This window comes from Pempheris klunzingeri, chromosome 16 (genome assembly GCF_042242105.1).
Source record: "Pempheris klunzingeri isolate RE-2024b chromosome 16, fPemKlu1.hap1, whole genome shotgun sequence".
Lineage (NCBI taxonomy): Eukaryota > Metazoa > Chordata > Actinopteri > Acropomatiformes > Pempheridae > Pempheris > Pempheris klunzingeri.
The window spans coordinates 5,495,649-5,513,412 of NC_092027.1; the positions used below are offsets into that span (position 1 = coordinate 5,495,649).

Below are 17,764 nucleotides of genomic sequence, written 5' to 3' on the forward strand. Positions count from 1 at the left end.
TCAGTGATGGAAAGCACATGTTCACTTTCATTTTCACTTTCAGCCCCTCATAAAAGGCTGCACAGGATGTTTCCTCCTTATTTGAACATTTTATTGTTGTTATATTATCTAATTCTGTATACTCTTGAACACTCAGATTAAACTACCTAGTGGTGTACTTTCAAGAGTTTTGGCTCCATTTTGATCAAAAACATTATCAAAAAGCTGCCTACAAATTAATGCATCATAACAATGAAATCAAACAACATAATGGGCACGGCAAGAAAATATTCTGTTAAAGGGCCATTCCGCATATTGAGCACTTACTTTTGATACTTTGAGCACATATTTCTGATAACTTTAGCCTTTATTTGAGTAAAAATTTGAATGCAGGACGTGTACTTTAAAAATGAGTATTTTTGACAGGGAAGATCGTGGTTTTCCGGTATGACACTGTTTAACTTTGTCTGACTTGACAAGGCTGTTGCTCCCTCCTCCTCCTCCTCTGAGGGAAATCCGTCAGGAAATACCAACTGTGGAAAACAACGTCACTTCCGAGAAACTATTTTCTCAACTATATACGTCATGTTTTAAAATAACTGCGTGTGTTTCAGGTATTGCAAGTTTACATCCAGTCCCATCCATCCAGGTATTAAAGCAGCACTTTGCGAAATATGACATGGACCAACAGACACACAGTCTAAACCTGCTTCAGCCTGTTTGCATGCTTGCATGGACATACACACTCCACACTGTAGATGTCTCCAGAATCCATAGATACAGCTTTACAGCAGCTCCATACATAAACCATAGAAGAAAATAACCAGGAAATGTTACACTTCAGCATGAGGAAGCACCACTGTTTTCCAGGGACAGGTTGAAACTTAACATTTGTATAATTTAAGGTAGTTGAGGTAAATTGTCTCTGCGCTCCAGCACCAGTGTTGCATGTGTGTTCTCTTGCAGGAGCACAAACTACAGTCTCAGCAGATGTGAATCAGTCTTGGATCTTCACCCTCATGTTGAAATAGGATGGAGAAGGTGATCAGCTGCTTCAGGAACAGGCCGGACGCTGTGAGCAGGCTGATATGCTTCCCCTGGGCAGGTGGAGGGTCCATACACTACGCTCGCTGGGGAAATGTCCTCAACAGCTCCGTAGAGGGTAACACACCCTATATGATACTGTATAAGTGCTGCACTTTGCACTGTTTACCTGTTTGCATGATTGTTGGCTGAATATTGCTAATGTGGTCTTTTATCTACAGTAAAAAAAAAAAAAAAAGGAATTATGGGATTTTGAGGTTTAAAATGATGTCCATGTCCTGTGAACAGAAAGTGTGACAGTATGATTGTACGTCTGCTCGAAGTGTTTTGAACACTTTTTCTGTCACTTTCAGTGTTTGCTGTTAAACTCCCAGGCAGAGAGAGTCGAGCCAAAGAGCCGTTCTTTCAGGACATGCAGCAGATTGTGGACGAGGTTATCAGTGTGCTGTTACCTGTGCTGAGAGAGAAGCCGTTTGCTCTGTTTGGCCACAGGTATGACAACAATAAAGGCTTTACAGGCAACATTATAGGCCATCTATCATGACTACACGCCTCAGTTATCTGTTTTTCCTTTTTCCATTTCACCACTTAAAACTCACAACGTTTCCTGGTCTGTTTCAGTTTTGGGGCCTTCACGAGTTTTGCCGTTGCAGATGCTCTGAAGAGACTTCACAACCTCGAGCCCGTTCACATCTTCCTGTCTGGTGCCTCTGCACCTTATGTAAGTTCATTTATTACTTTTAACTGGACTTCACCTGCAGGGCAGCTACAGGTCCTTAAAAAGTCTTAAAATGTCTTAAATTCACATTGTTTGTGTATTCTTATGTACTGTTGTGTGTGTTGAATATCCATTTTATGTAAATTTAACTGACAGTAAAGTAATCTGAATCTGAAGACCAAACATCTGTAAACTTAGAGGGAAGTAGAAATCCTGCACACATTGCTCACCTGTAATCACTGTATCTTATATACAGACTAACAGCTGAACACTAATAGTTTAGGCTCCTCTATAGCGGACACGGGTTCATGTTGTCAATCTGCCGTTAATATGTCGTCTTTAAGTCAGAGACGCGTATCAAAGCCCCAAAGAGAAGCGAGTTGTCTGATGATGATTTCCTCAAGTGGCTGACTTCCATCGGAGGAACTCCTCCTGAGCTGCTGGCAAACCCTGAAGTCCTGAAGCTCTTCCTCCCTGCCCTGAAGGCCGACCTGCACGTCGTGGAGAACTACCGGTGGGCTGACAGCTTTGTTATTCTGTATTTCACCAGTCATTTAAAAAGAGTTTGTGATCCAGGTTGAATATCTCTTGTGATTTGAGCTGCTGACTTTCCTGCAGGTGTAACAAACCAGAGAGTCCGTTCCTCTCCTGCCCGGTCACATGTTTTGACGGAAAGGACGACGTTCCTCATGACTTACACGGTCAGCCTTCTGAATTATTTCACTCTCTCTGCCCTATTATAGAGAGGGCTTGTGTAGGTTTCTGGAAAAGCTGATATTGCTCGAAAGTGCTTATTAGGCTTAAATGTCTGTAGGTGTTTCTGTCACTCAGTGCAGGTTATGTCCCTGTTTATACGTCATTAATTATATTCATGTGTTTAATCAACAGCGTGGAAAAGTATCACATCGGGGGATTTCACCATCAGGATGTTCGATGGATCTCATTTTTACCTGAAGGAGTCCGGAAATGAAAAACTAATATTAGACTACGTCACAAAGCAGCTGGAAACATCAGAAATGGATTATTTGTGATAAAATATGCACCATCACTGTATATTCTATCTAATTTAATGTGTTAACTTGTTTTTTTACTAATTCATTGTGATGGGAATAAAGTCTGAATACATTTTCAGGAGTGTAACATTGTGCGTCAGCTGTAATTGAACAGGTGTCTAGTGGTAATTAAAGTTATTTAATACGACTGGATTGGCTCCACATTTATTAATATTAGGGCTGCAACTAAGAATCTTTTTTCATTCATCAATCTGAGGGTTATTACAATTTTTAATTCATTAATAGGTCAGTTTACATTTTAGAAAACAGTTGGAAGATAGTTGAGTTTTTTTAAAAACTTTATTTACCTTGCTATTATGTTTCAGGTACATCACTCATTAATTAGCACCAGTTTGATCCAAATATGCCAGATTTAGCAAAAAGGCAAATTTTCATCAGCAGTCTGGTTAAATGTGCTTGGTTGGCAGGACTTATGCAGCACCATGTGTGGCATGCTTTTCTTGATAAATCAATCAATCAATGATTAATCGGTTATTAGAGTAGCTGTGGATTACCTTTCTGACAATCTATTAATGATGAATTAACCAAACATTTCACTTACACAGTTTAACAGACATAAAGACTTTTATTTTTAAATCAGTATTTGAAAAGTTAAAGTGTTCTTTGTTGGAGGTACATAAAATACATGTAACTGTTCTCTTGTGCACAGATTTAAGGTGGAAAAGTCCACACAATACCAAACTTCATTTGTGAATAAATATATCTTTATCATACATGTGATATTTTTACAGTGGTCTTATTCTTCAAGTTTAAAATTCAACCTTCAAATGAGAAAACACAAAAAAATGTCATTCAGATTACAGAGTTGGAATTATCTTCATAGCACTCTAATTCAAAGTATAATCTTTATAAATATACACAATTCATAAATATCTACATTCTTGAAAAAGCTTTCTGCATCACATTCAGGGATAAGAAACTCCACAGGGACTGATCGGCAGTGTTTGACTGGTTTACCATGAGCGACAGGAGAAGATGTTCAACACAGGGCGGTAAATAACTCACCACTGAGTGTACTGGTTTGTTGCTTTATCTGCAGCTTCCCTTTGAGCACTGGAGGGTGAAGTTAGAGCAACAAGTGAAGCTGCCACAGGAGCGCAAAGGTCGCAGGGTTGTGAATGTTTTGTCTAGAAACTCGGGAATAAGATTAAACAATGGCACGGAAAAGAAAACAGTCCCTAGTCAATAGTTTGAGAGTAGACGGTGCAAAGTCTGAGGTTTGGTTCTGTGTGTTTGGCCGCCAGGTTAAAGGGAGATGGAGCAGGGGAAGGGGTGCTGCTACATGTGGCCGTCGTCTCTGTGAGGGGGCGGCGGTGGAGGCGGAGGCAGCTGCTCGTCGTCCCTCTGCTGCGCGGCAGGAGCGTCGGCCAGCATGAAGGAGTCGGTGGAGTGCGCGCTGGTGCGGAGAGGGGCCAGGCGGCGCAGGTTACTGGGCGTCCACGGCAGCCTCACCTGGGCCCGCTGCGATGGAGCCACCGTGCTGCTGTCGAGCTCGGCCTCCGCCAGCCACGGGGGTATCTGCACCTGCACCATGGGGTCCATCTCCGGCATGAAGGCTGGATTCTCAATTCCAGCTGGATGAGAGGAAGAGCCAAATTAGTACTGACGGGGTTTTCTTATTATCTGACCCCAAGGTTTGAATCCACTGGGCCAAAATACCTTAGTGTATATGAAGCAGATAAAACTTCTTACACACTGATGCAGCTATTAACAATAGAATATCAGTCACATTTTACTACGGAATGAGTACTTTTACTTTTGATACTTTGACACTAACAATACTTTTCCAATAACACTTTTAGAGTGTTTCATTGGTACTTTTACTCAAGTAAAGGATCCGAGCACTTCCTCGACCTGTGGTTAAAGTTACGTGGACAGGATGGTGGATTTATGTTACCTCCTGCTCTGTAGGTGACCCTCATGGGGAACGAACCGCCTGATGCCTCATAACCAGAGGCGTTGTCTCCCTCTGAGAACTCAAAATCTAGGAAAAAAACAGAAGTTGTTGTTGTCAGTGAGAACTTGGACTATTCAGGGCTTTTATATCGTTTTTAAAACTGAAACACAGACACAAACCTTCATCACCAGAATGGTAGGTTTTACTTTTGTCCACTGATTTTCCATTGGGCATCTGCAGCAGGTAGAGAGGTCATTTTTCTTTTGTTAAACACAGTTTTTAAAAAAATGAAAGCCATAATACACTTTTTTTTTACATTAGGGCTGGTATAAGGTATAACTTGCAATTTTTTGTACTAGTGCCCATAAAATTCTACTTTTTTATCATCTTACTTTAGTTAATGTTGTGTGAGTAATGTTTGTTTCTGCAAAATAAGACTTCTGATTTAGCAAAAGAAACCAAAGTTCTAAAATCTTAAGTTATCTGAACACAATCAGTCACACAACAACTGTTTAACTAACTTGAATAAGCAAAATTATGTTTTAAATTGGGTTCTCTCTGATGAGAAAATAAGTGCATCTCATACTGTAGATTGTCTAATAAAATTAATCCTGTGGCTCTGACCTTTTGCTGCTGGTCTTTCTTTGTGTGCTTGCTAATCGTCTTTGGTGGAGCTACGCCCATCTTTCCAGACTTAAAGGACTCCAAACGACTCCTCATGGTCCTCTGGAAGATCTCCTGCACTTCATTTTCATCTTTGTTGACATCGAAATGGGTCCGGCTGTACCTGTGCCGGTGCTATGAACCGGAGACAGGAGCAGGAGACAGTATGAGAATCTGACAACTGATTTTTGACAAGAATTTTAGACAAAACATTACTCAAGTTTCAGATAGTGTTTTTAAAAGGACACTCCACTAATTTTACACATAAAGTTCAGTTTACTCATCATTTTGTATCATGTCCTCTGTGGCTCTAGGGGTTGTGGGTTGTTTTGCATCACAAACTCAGGGTGTATGTTTTGAAAGAAATTGGCAATTAGGAGGCACATGGTATCTAATGAAAGACACTGTTGTGTTGCATTATGGGAACTGCATTGAGGGATTGAGGCTGAGTATTGACTAAAAATCAAGATATCTTGGGCTGTTTTAATGTCTAAGATGTGGTGGACATTGTGACTGAGTGTTTACCTGTTTCCTGCCCTTGTACAGATGCTGCTGCAGCAGGTGGTGAGAGTTAACATCCTCTGTTTCTCGCACACCATTCATGGTCTGCTCGTGCATTTCCAGGCTCACTGATGGCACAGGGTCTCTTCTACAGCGGGAAAAAATCATGTCTGTTATTTTATGTCTTTATCACAGTCCAATGCTGCTGCTGCTGTCAGAGAAAGATCATTACCTCCACCGAGGACGTTATCTATTTGTTGTTGTATGTTTGTCAGTTTGTCAGCAAGATTACAGAAAAACTACTGACGTCATTTTCATAAAACTCAATGGCAGAGTGCAGCATGGGCCAAGGAAGAACCTATTACATTTTGGAGCGGATCCAGGTCCGACTCATTAATACTGGCAAACTGTAACACCAGTGTCTATGGCAAAGTGAATGACGTGGTGAACTTGAAGATCTGCATATCACAGAAGACTGGACTATTGGCCTTTGCGGAGGTCTGTGCTCTTTTAGTTTCTACTAGTTTGGTTTGTTTCATGTGTGAAATAAATGCTGTGTTTGTAGCCACCAGGGAGCAGCGTCTGAGCACATCTAATAAGTAAGTAGGTGCTCAGTGTAAATGGTAAATCAATCCTTGTTTTGAACCTGTAAACAGTCAATATGCTTTTGGTATCTTACATTCTTGATGAAAAAAGTTTCTACACAATTAGATCTATGCAGTAAATACACTTTAAAGTGATTTACTGCATTGATCATAGAAACTTTTTTCATCAAATTTACACTCTTTATGCTCCTTAGCAGAGATTCAGCCAGGTGAATCGGTGGTTATCCTGAGGTATCTTTTTATCTTTTTATTTAAAATGGCTATCTTCAAATTCATAACTGACATTGCAGCTCACCTCATAGAGGACGTTGCATCTTGATCGTCTGATGCGTCAGCCGTGATGTCAGGCATGGCATCTGAGAATTCGGCACCAAACTTTTTCTTAAAGTCAACGAATGCAGTTTCGTGGCGGATAAACTCCAGAGAGCCTCTACGTTCACCCTGCAACAACGAGACCAGAAGACTTCCTTTACCAACGGCCGCTGATCTTATGTCTGCTTGAATATGCTCTCCATACTCTACATATACAGCATATGGCCTCACCTCAGTCACGTAGCTCATGGCGTCCTGGAGGTTCAGCTGATGGAAGACGTTGAAGACGTAGTCGCGGTTCTTCCTCGCCGACGGCTTCATCAAAATCCACGACATCCACTTCTCCTCAAAATGATTCCACCTGCATAGCAAGAGAGGAGATAATTGTAGCTTCATTCAAACAGTTATGCAATGTTACAAATTTAAAATGTTTTAGGATGTCTTTACATACTTGTCCCTCATGTAATTATGTCCTATTTGTCCGGATATATCTTCTATGGCAACAAGCATGTGATCAAACACCTAAACAACAAGGACAGAGGTTCTGTATTAGTCGGACTGCAGCCTGGTAGTTTACAGATCTCGCTGTTGTTTCATTTTGAGCTTTACCTTGTTCTGCACTTTTTCTATGAGTGTGAGCTCGGACACTGCAGCTCTCTTTACTTTAAGCCAGGTGACCAGAGGTTTCATCGTTACTCCCTGCAGCACAAAGAGATTCAAGCCAAAGTTTGCACAATGAAGCTGTTCTGTGTTTTTTATGTAACTAATCTGTAAAAAACAAACAAATGCGTGTGTTATTTTAGCTGCAGAACAATAATTACCTGAAGAATGACAGTGAAGTACACCACGATGAGAGTAGTGCAGACCATCAGATTCTTCTCCTTTATTTTGCTCTCATCCAGCATCGTAGCCAGGCCATATGCAACAGCCCCTCGCAGGCCACCGTAGCTCATAATCACCTGATCTATGAACTCGATGGGGACCAGCCGGAACTTGTTTAGGATCCAGGTGAGGAAAAAGACACCTGTTGTATACATGCACACAAACACAGTCAGATAGTGTACTGTGTGCACTCAAAACTGACTGTCAAAGACAAAATCTCACCGATTAATCTATACACGAAGATGAAGAGGAGCGTGAGGAGGATGAAGCCCGTGTTCCACACCCAGATAGTCTTATCGATGGCGGAGATGCCGAGGAACACAAAGATGATGGTTTCTGATCCGTTGGCTAAAACCTTCATGACGTATCTGACTGTTGTGACGGACCTCTCGTCCATGTTCGCGTTGATGTACTTCTGGCAGCACATCCCACAGAAGACGATCCTACGGGACAAAAACACAGAATTAAACTGGCGTGCGCTACTTTTTTTGCTTTCTTACAAAAAAATGTAAATGTATTAAAATGGACACAAAAGTAATAAAACAAATTAGATGTTTTTTTCATGAAATACTCACGAAAGGATGGCAGACAGGGAGAGCATCTCAGCAGTCAGGTAGGAGAGGTATCCCAAGACGAAGACGAAGCCCGGCTCAATGATCTGGATGTTTTTAGTGCATCTGGTCACAAGAGAGATCAACAGGCCAAACACAAAGCCCACAAGGGAACCACCAAACGCCACCACAAAGAAGGAAACTGGAGGGGGAGAGAGAGAGAGAGAGAGAGAGAGAGAGAGAGAGAGAGAGAGAGAGAGAGAGAGGTGCATAAAAGGTTATTTTCATGTTATCCAGCATAACTTGGATTATATGCTCTTTGATGAACACCAAAATGGCCCTTTGGAAACATGTCTGCGCACATGCAGCACCTCTGAAGGACCGCAGGCTGTTACACCACACGTCCACTTACATTCTTCTCCATTAATGGGTAAATAAATGTCACTCCGTACTTATTCCTTTAATGATCTCCACAGCATCAATTTTGGATCCTCCCAGTGACACAAAGGCATCAAACACATTGAAGAGCACCTAAGAGAAGAAGACGAGAGTGAAAGGTTAAGGAATGGATATGATGGATATATATCTTGACACGCTAGAATCGCTGGACTACATCTGTGCATTTCTCCTTATTTTTCTAATGATTGCTTATCTGCATCTCCTTAACTGTCTCTGAATTGTCACCAGGTTTCTTCCATCTTGTCCCTTTTTGTTTACAAACCTCAGAAAAATTATATAATTTCTTGGTCATTTTCATGCTTTATTTGATAGGACAGAGTAGAGGATGGGGGTAAGAGAGAGAGAGCGGGGGTGACATAAAGCAAAGGGCCACAGTCTGGACTCAAACCCGGGTCACTGCAGTTCAGACTCAGCCTAAATGGTACACACTCTAACTCTAACTACCTCAAAAGTGTGTATTTCACTCCAAGTAGTTAAATAATTGGCCCAATCCAATGATGACAAGTGACGTGTCATCACATCTGAGGAATATTTGGGGGTCAAAACATGAGAGACTAGGAACAAAACAGCAGTGTGCAGATATTTTTCAGTATTTTGGTGCAGATTATTGTTATCCAGCACCTGTGAAAAATATATGAATATAATATATGGATGTGGGTGCAAGTTCTAATGGTCACCACATTAAAATGCCCTAAATTGGAGCAGCTAAGTTTCGACATGAAAACCGTGCAGTGCTTTATTCAATAGGTGAGCAGACAGGTCAGAGAGGCCGTTTGACAGGTGTGGAAAGTTGAAAGTAACACCTTGTTATTCCGTTTCACTCCTCATTGTAATTTCAGCAGTGAATAGAGAGGTATTTCATGATTCATAACACATACAAGCAATTCTGATTCTCATTAGATCAACCACCTCAAAGAGCACTTTGATAGAGCGGTGAGGGATTAAGTTCAGGCGCCTCACTCAGGGTAAAGGAAAGTTTTGAAGTGCAGAATGTTTGCGTTCTTTTCACTAAACGTCCAAATGTACTTTCTATTGATGGATGTCTCAGCACACTCACACACTGTTCTGCTTCTTCGGTTAAGGTTAAGTAGAGCAGTTGAATAGCAACGTAGCATACGAACCACTGTGACGCCGTCGTTCAGCAGCGACTCTCCAAACACCATGATGAAGAGGACCTCGTTGACGTGGACTTGCTCAAACACAGCGATGACGGCCACAGGGTCCACGGCAGCAATCAGACTGCCGAAGAGAAGATACTGCAGCAGACCGATGTCCAGGTCACCTACGGCACACGGGGCGGCAGATACACTAAATTTACACTTTATACACTTTATTTAATGTAGCTGAGCAGGAAGCCGAAAGGGCCCGTAACAGATCTTATAAATCTTATGCCAAGCCCGTCTGATTCATTGCTGGATCTCTGTTCACTTTATGCTTTTAGCCACCACTTTGATCCAGGCTGTAATATCTCAACAACTATTGGATGGATTGCCATGAAATTTGGTGCAGATAATCATGGAAATAACTTGTACAACTCCACCTCAGATCTCCAATCTTCAATTCCTCATCAAATATTAGCATCCTAGTGAAGAAGGCCCCATTCCTTTTAGCCTATATCTGTTTACATTTTAGCACATTTGCACCATTAAAGAATGCTGAACTAGCCACTTGTGCTTCCTGTTGGCAATGACACCCATGGATGTACAGACAACTATCAACAGGATATTTTTATACCAAAGAAAACTTAAAAACATGATTATTGTCAGGCAAGTTTTGAGATAAAAAATAGATTCTATGATATTTCTATGATATGTAAGCAGATTTTATGGAGACACTGACATCCCCAGACAGTGTAAGGCACACTCAATCTAAAAATATGTGTATCATGTAATTGTGACTCAGAGACGACACAAATGGTGGGCTACATTTAGGGGCCAAACTAACCTCGTTGGTTGTTTTAGAGCACCAGCATGCACCTGTCCCTTCCACTTCACACAGTATCTTTGCCTCATGTGTCTCCCTCCCCTCACAGTTTGAAAACCTCTGATCTACACATACCGCATACAGCTTGGTAAAGTGAAATGAAGTGACAGTCTCTCTTACCCATGGCTCCTCCCTTGTGACACCCCCACAGCGACAGCCCCAAGCTGGCGGCGTTCCAGCAGGTCCCGATGACGGCGTACACCAGGATGGCCCCCATGTTGCTGAAGAAGAGCTTGTTTGGCATGGAGTAGCCCGCGTCCAGGATGATTTGAGGCAACAGGTAGAAGAAGAATACTGTTGGCGTCAGCGTGAAGGTCTGAACTTTGTCTGCGCCCCAAATGATCCCACCCAGAATGAAGCCAAAGCAGATGAGCAGGGCGCTCTCTGGGATCACACTAGTCACATGGTGATTGGCCTCAATGACTAAGAGAAGAGAGGAGAAGAGACATTTCTAAGTTAGACTCAGTAATAATAAGAATTTTTGTAGCATTTTGGGGAGGACTCTGTATTTAGTTTTTGGTCCTGGGGCTGACAAAGTTTTAAACTCACCGCATCATTACTAAACCATAGAGCGGTTGCAAAATTTGCAAATGATCAACTGTTGCACTCAACTAAGAAAGTGGCAACTTTTGTTCTGGGCATATAATTAACCAGCATGATGGTGCATTTGAAGGTCCACAAATCTCTCTGTGTAACTAAAGACAGACTTTTGCTTCAGGGCTGGGAAGCTGGGAATTAATGGCCCGATAAAGTGTCACTTAAACTTATTTAATAATCAAACCAAAATACTTTTGTGATGCTGACATGTTCCTATTAAAAATAGTTGAAGATTAAGTTGAGGAAACTATGGATGAAGGTCTGTTATAATTCAATGCTGTGTTTATGTTCATGTATTCTCTAAGATGAAAAAATTAAACAATAAAGTGGCTGTAAAAAGTCTAAAACTCTTGACAATCTGTGGAATTTCTAATAAAGTACAAACATGCATAAAAACAGAAGACGCTCTTCTGTTCTCTGGAACAGCATGCCGTGTTACGTTACATGATAACACAGACTACTGTTGGCTGTCTGTTGTGCCGCTGCAGCATGTGACACTATTTGTTACAATATTGGAGGCCAATTTAAAAATGTCTCCCTTTGCCAAAACATACTTTCTCATCAGGTGGATGAAACGTTTTCTCCACTGGAATATAATAAAGCAGTGGTTCTCAACCTTTTGGGTGTCAAGGACCCCCACATTGATACCCAGACCCGTATTTGATTAGATGTAGTCTCAGGGATCCCTGTGTGGAGATTTATTCCATAATTGTCTGTGCTGTAGATTAGCAGATTAACATTGAAGAGTGTGACACCTATGATGATGAAAATGATCAAGAGTACTTCCGCAGTGTTGTTCCAACACTTGAATCCACCAGTCTTTCTCATTGTTAAAGGCCCTGAAAAACCTTCCCTCCTTGCATAAAACTGTAGACAGAATCATTCATAAGTATGCTAACATGTGGAGGTGTTCTCCAGTTTGTGATAACAGCACAACATTGTAATCATTTTACATTTGAAGGGTTAAAAATAGCTCAAAATTATCTTCTTTGAAAGATGAACGTAGCATCCAAACTATGTATGACACAACTCTGACGGCTATGCTCTCACCCCTCATAACGTCTTTTCTCAGCTCATTAGATCAGTCGTCACATGAGATGACAAACAGCTAATAATTGGTTCAATTTTAGTCCATATCATGCAGTCTGCAAAATAAAAAAAAACACCTTTCCAGCGCATTTTACATCCTAAAATGTCTGTTACATACCCAATTTAGCCAAACCAGCCACCAGTATCCATAATGCAACTAGATAAGGGGTCTCCACATGATGCCACTTAAAGGTCACGACGGGTATTCCTGTGATGCTGGAGCCGTGGCCAGGTTCAGTCAAGTTTGATTTCGACAGCTTCCGATGGGGTTCCTGATGTGCTAGCGCCACGTCCCCGTTCACCCTTTTGACCCCTGAGAGGAGGCAGATCAGTAACACTGACCCCAACAGCCAGAGGTGGACATACCCACAGCGCTGCATTTGATCAAATGATTTAGGAAAACAGAGTAAAAGAGAAGCCACACTAAAAAAAAAAAGTCCTCCGTCTTGTCCCTGTACAACCTCAGATGTCAAGGAGGTGATCTGTTTGTACCAAGGCCAGACTGAACTGCCGGACACCGTGTCACACTTCTGATCCCTCCTTTTTTTTTTGTGGGTTTGTGCTTCCTCTGTCGTACTCACTCTTGTTTACTACCACTATCTTTTTTCACTGCTCTATCTCCTCTTTCGCTCTTAGTGCTCCATCTCTCTATCTCAGCCTGTGACTTTGTATCCTCATTCCTCCCACAGCCTGTGGTCAGCAGAGGGGGACCGGAGACTTAGGAAGAGCGCAGAACCCCGGACTCAGCCTTTTATATGTACAGTCTCTCCTCTATGACTAAGGTTGTGTGTGTGTGTGTGTGTGTGTGTGTGTGTGTGTGTGGGTTGGAGGATTAAAGGGGGAGTAAGTGATGTGCAAGAAAGGTCTCCCGGTTATTCAGTCACATTTGAAACATTCACTGGTTTGTTTGTGCTATCTGGTCTCTAACACATCCCCTCAAGTTTGTCATGACACATTTTCTGTGTGTGTGTGTGTGTGTGTGTGTGTGTGTGTGTTGAATGAATACCTGTGTGTGTTTAGGAACATTTCCACTGGCTCTGTCTCACAGCTCTGATCTTAGTAATGATTGACGCTGACGTTGCTCAATCCTAGTTAAAGACTTCCCATCTCTTGACGTGAGAGGAATGAGACATCCATAAATAAACTACCACTACCATATAACGCAGCTACGATTCAGTTAATAAGCTTATTCCTTTGCTCTGTCATGAATTTTTTGACATTACCTTCCATATCAAAATGAAATATCCGTCATTTAATGAAAACGATACAGATTTTTAAAGGATAAGTCTGCTGATATTCTATCATTTTTATAATTATGCTGTCAGCACATCCAATGGGGAGACAAAAAAGCAAAAGTGAAACCTGTGCGTGGTCACAACCTGATATATCTTATTATCATGTGCCACAGAGCTCTGTTGTTGTCCAAAAACTATTAAGATAAGGTACACTAGATGTTAATTCAGCCCAAGGGAAATTGTTGTAAAAACAAAAATGGGCTCCACTGTTGAACTGGGTGTTTCTTCATTACAATGAACATGGACACTGTAGTTTATTTTGACTCGCTGAGCAGTAAATCCTCTCTAAAACACCAAATGTGTATTAATCAGCAGCTGAAAATAGTTATACTATTACTACTATTAACTCTTATTCTTAAACTAAAGAACCCAACTGTTTAAGGAACTTATTGAGCTTTTTGAAAAACTAAACTGTGTCATTAAAGCTTCATGACCTCTGTAGGAACATCAGACAGAACAGGGAGGTCAGGGACACATTAAGGCCCTACGCTTTTTAAAAGGAGGCAAACTCAGATCCATGCATGGCTGAAACAAACATCTCTCCAAAATTAATAATAATAATAATAATAATAATAATAATAATAATAATAATAATAATAATAATAATAATAATAATAATAATAATAATAATAATAATAATAATAATAATAATAATGATAATAGGCTTTGTTTACATAGCACAGTTACAAAGTGCTTATAGCAGAAAGCTAAATGAACTAAAAGCCATGAAAATAAACTCATTGTAAAACTCAAAGTTAAAAAATCAAAAGGAATAAACAGTAAATTAAAATCAAATTCAAGTAAATAAGCAGGTGGCTCAAGTAAAATCAAGAAATGTTTTCCAATAAAAGTACGTTTAAGAAGACAGTTTAGGGTTTTAAGTTTTTTAAGTCAGTATTTATTCCCATAAGCGTTGATTCACTGAACTTGTTGCGTTATGACTGGCTGTTTTTTTTGGCCAACAGTCCCGTCCTGTTTGAGTAGGACAAGGGACAATGGCCTCATTGGTGAGATGGACTGGTTCGATGATTTGATACATGAAGTCTCACACAGGCAGGTGTGAACCAGCGAGTCTCTGCTAACAGCTTTATAGAACTATAGAATATCTAAAGTTGCTTATATGGAAATAAATTGCATCACGTATTATTTAACACAGTAAACTAATACAGTAACACAATGAGTTAATATAATTTAGCATGATTGCCAATGCTGATCCAATGACACAGTTTAACGACTGACTGACTTTGGTCTATTGAAGAGTTAAAGCAGCTTTATATCTGACAGACATTTTATTTGTTTCTGAATGCCTCAAATCATCTTTATGAGAACATTTAGCTGCACAGCCTGCACAGTCAAGCGTGAACTCACCTGTTCGGCCTTATTAACTAATGACCTAATACATCTTGCTTAACAGTGGCTGGCCTTCAACTTAAACCTTTCAATCATTCTAAAATGGCCACAGCTCTATGCACACTCAGAGCTCAGCTGCACAGAGAGGTCAACTTCATGCTGGAAATGAGAGGTCATTTAAAGGTTGTTTCCAGGCTGTAGTTACAGTTCAGGATTGCTGTGTTACTGTTAATCAAGCTGCTGTGAAAAATCTATTTTTGCTCAATAAAATGTGTCATTTGTGACCTCACCCAGAAAAAGCTTCATTGTGACATAAAGTACATGTAGATACGTTTATATTTTATTGTACATTCATGTTTTCCACCTGATACTATTCATCATGAGATGTAAAATGGGGATTACATCATCACCAACATTACAAGGAGCAACCTGTTGGGAGTGAAAAGGTCAGAGAGAGAAATACCTAAAAAGAACATAAACCTTTGAAATGTGGAATAATGAACATTTTATTTTATAAAATGCTTCCAGATGATGCTTCCAGACCACAGAAGTTATGTTCATGCACTAACTGGCAGGTGAAAAGGAAGCTTTCCGGCTCATTACAGATTCGTAAACCTGCATTCATTGTCCATTGTCCCTGAATTAGCTTGGAGCAGAGGGGACTGACTGCAGCGAGGAGGACGGAAGAAAGCAAGCATTGTAAATCAGTAGAGGAAATAACATCTGAAGAAAATTTGTCTGTACTTTAGAAAACTACCCATGAAAGTATAAAGTCAACATTTATAGTATCTGAGATGACTTCATGCAACCAATCTGCTCCAGTTCCCTTAAAAATAAGTTTGCCAAATCAGTGTCGGTCCCTAAATCTCACTGAAAAACATGGCACTCTCAACTAGAAGTGTGTGCGCACATTTAAAGTTGAGTAAACGCTAATAACGTCCCGCCGCAGAACAAATGTCGCAGAGCTGTCCGGACTGAACAAACACTCATGAGTCCATTTTCTCTGTTTCCACAATATGAAATAGCAGATTTAGCTGTAACATTTACGAGATGTCCTCTAATCCTTGAGCAAATGTTTGCCTTCTACACAGCTCTACACAGCTCTTTCTATTGTATTTGTTTCAAGCGTAAGATAAATATGGTGTCTTTTGCAATCATTCTAATTCAAGAAAACTTTGAATACTTGCAAATCAGATTTTAAGATGTTAACCTCTCTAACCTGCAGAGTTAGAAGACATCTTCTAAAACCCTTCATAGCATATTTCTTTTTATCATTAATAACCTTTTGTTCGAGTGACTGTCAGCACAAACATGGCCGTAACATTTTCAGCCAAAGGCAGCACAGACCTCATCTTCTACTGTAACTACTTGGAGCCTCGTTGTGTCTTATTTCATTGTTCTGCATCATATACAGACGACCACAGTCCTGTATTTATGTCTGCGGAAGTATACACAAACACACACACACACACACACACACACACACACACACACACGAGTGCATGCTCATTCATTTACATTGTCCACACCGCCTCAACCCATTTGTGTCTGTTGTGTACACATGAGATGCTAATGACCGGGTTCTGTGATCACAAGAAGAGTACTTCATCCGGTGGGATATTTAATAGAGGTCAACCTCTCTTAAGGCCCCCAGTTGTGTCTGATTCATGATCTCTGCAGTGTGTTTTGTGCAGGTCCAATCAAAGCAGGTCTCAGAAAACGTGTAAAGGGATATTGGGGGCGAGTGGGGCTGGGCGATAAAACAATACATACAATAAAATTAGAAAATTAAAATAAAATATATTTTTCTATAAATACAGACTGAGGCAATGACCCCTTAAATATTTTCTTTGTCATTACTGGACATGCAGGACTTTTGAATAATTATTATTTCATGTATTTAATGCACTGATTTAATGATCAATCAGTGGTTTCTTGACTAAACTTCCATAAAGATCATTTTATCACCATATCTATGACTATGAATTCATCGCCAACTGTTTTGACAATCAATTAAGTTTGAGTAATTTTTCTAAGGGAAGGAAGAAAAAAGAAAGCTTGGGAATGGGAATATTTTTCTGGTTTCTTTACCCCTCTGTGACAGTAAACTGGATATCTTTGGGTTGTGGACAAAACAACACATTTGAGGACATTTTGTAGACTGAACAACTAACTGATTAAGTACAGTGCAACTAGAACATCTGTGAGGTACTATATTATACTATACTATACTAAATAAGTACTATATATAAGTATTTCTATTATTTATGTTACTTCATACTTGTACTCCTGATATGAGTGGGATATATAAAACATTAGAAACACCTCTCAGGTTTCAAATAACTGTTTTAGGGTTGTGTTAGATGTGGCTGTCCATGGATAGGACTTAATAGGACTCACTGATTTTGCAGAGCCAGCAGACCAGGATCCAGAGGGTCACCAGGTACGGGGTGGAGACATGATGCCACTTCCAGCTCACAATGGGCAGAGTGGTGATAGGTCCTCCTCCGTGACCACTGCTTTCATGTCCGGAGTCTCCGCTCGAGTCTTCCCCGTGCCCGGTGCCCGAGTCTTCCCCGTGCCCGGTGCCCGAGTCTGAGCTTGAGTTGGTCCCGTGATCGCTGCTCGCCGTATCTTCGTGTCCTGTGTCTTCACTGGCCAGACTCGGGCCTCTGGACACCATCAGCAGCATGCAGAGAAAAAGTGCAAGTCGCCCAGTAGAAGACATGTTTGGGAAAACTGCTCCACAAGCTCTTGGCTGACAGT

The 17,764-nt window shown here is 40.7% G+C and overlaps 2 protein-coding genes across 2 annotated transcripts; one reads left to right on the top strand and one right to left on the bottom strand.

Moving 5' to 3' along the window:
- Positions 1–790: 790 nt before the first annotated feature.
- Positions 791–2,922, top strand: olah (oleoyl-ACP hydrolase). Its single transcript, XM_070846075.1, has 7 exons — positions 791–855; positions 946–1,141; positions 1,377–1,515; positions 1,645–1,744; positions 2,086–2,255; positions 2,360–2,442; positions 2,630–2,922. Exons 2-7 carry the CDS (start codon positions 1,012–1,014, stop codon positions 2,770–2,772), a joined length of 765 nt encoding a protein of 254 aa, XP_070702176.1. The 5' UTR covers positions 791–855; positions 946–1,011; the 3' UTR covers positions 2,773–2,922.
- Positions 2,923–3,359: 437 nt separating this feature from the next.
- LOC139215179 (sodium/hydrogen exchanger 3-like) lies at positions 3,360–17,726 on the bottom strand. The gene is made up of 16 exons (XM_070846054.1): positions 17,399–17,726; positions 10,788–11,090; positions 9,806–9,966; positions 8,678–8,756; positions 8,250–8,427; positions 7,897–8,117; positions 7,614–7,816; positions 7,402–7,491; positions 7,244–7,314; positions 7,024–7,153; positions 6,776–6,921; positions 5,900–6,023; positions 5,336–5,509; positions 4,891–4,945; positions 4,712–4,798; positions 3,360–4,388 (listed from the first exon to the last, which is right to left on the bottom strand). Exons 1-16 carry the CDS (start codon positions 17,724–17,726, stop codon positions 4,093–4,095), a joined length of 2,646 nt encoding a protein of 881 aa, XP_070702155.1. The 3' UTR covers positions 3,360–4,092.
- Between the last annotated feature and the right edge of the window lie 38 nt (positions 17,727–17,764).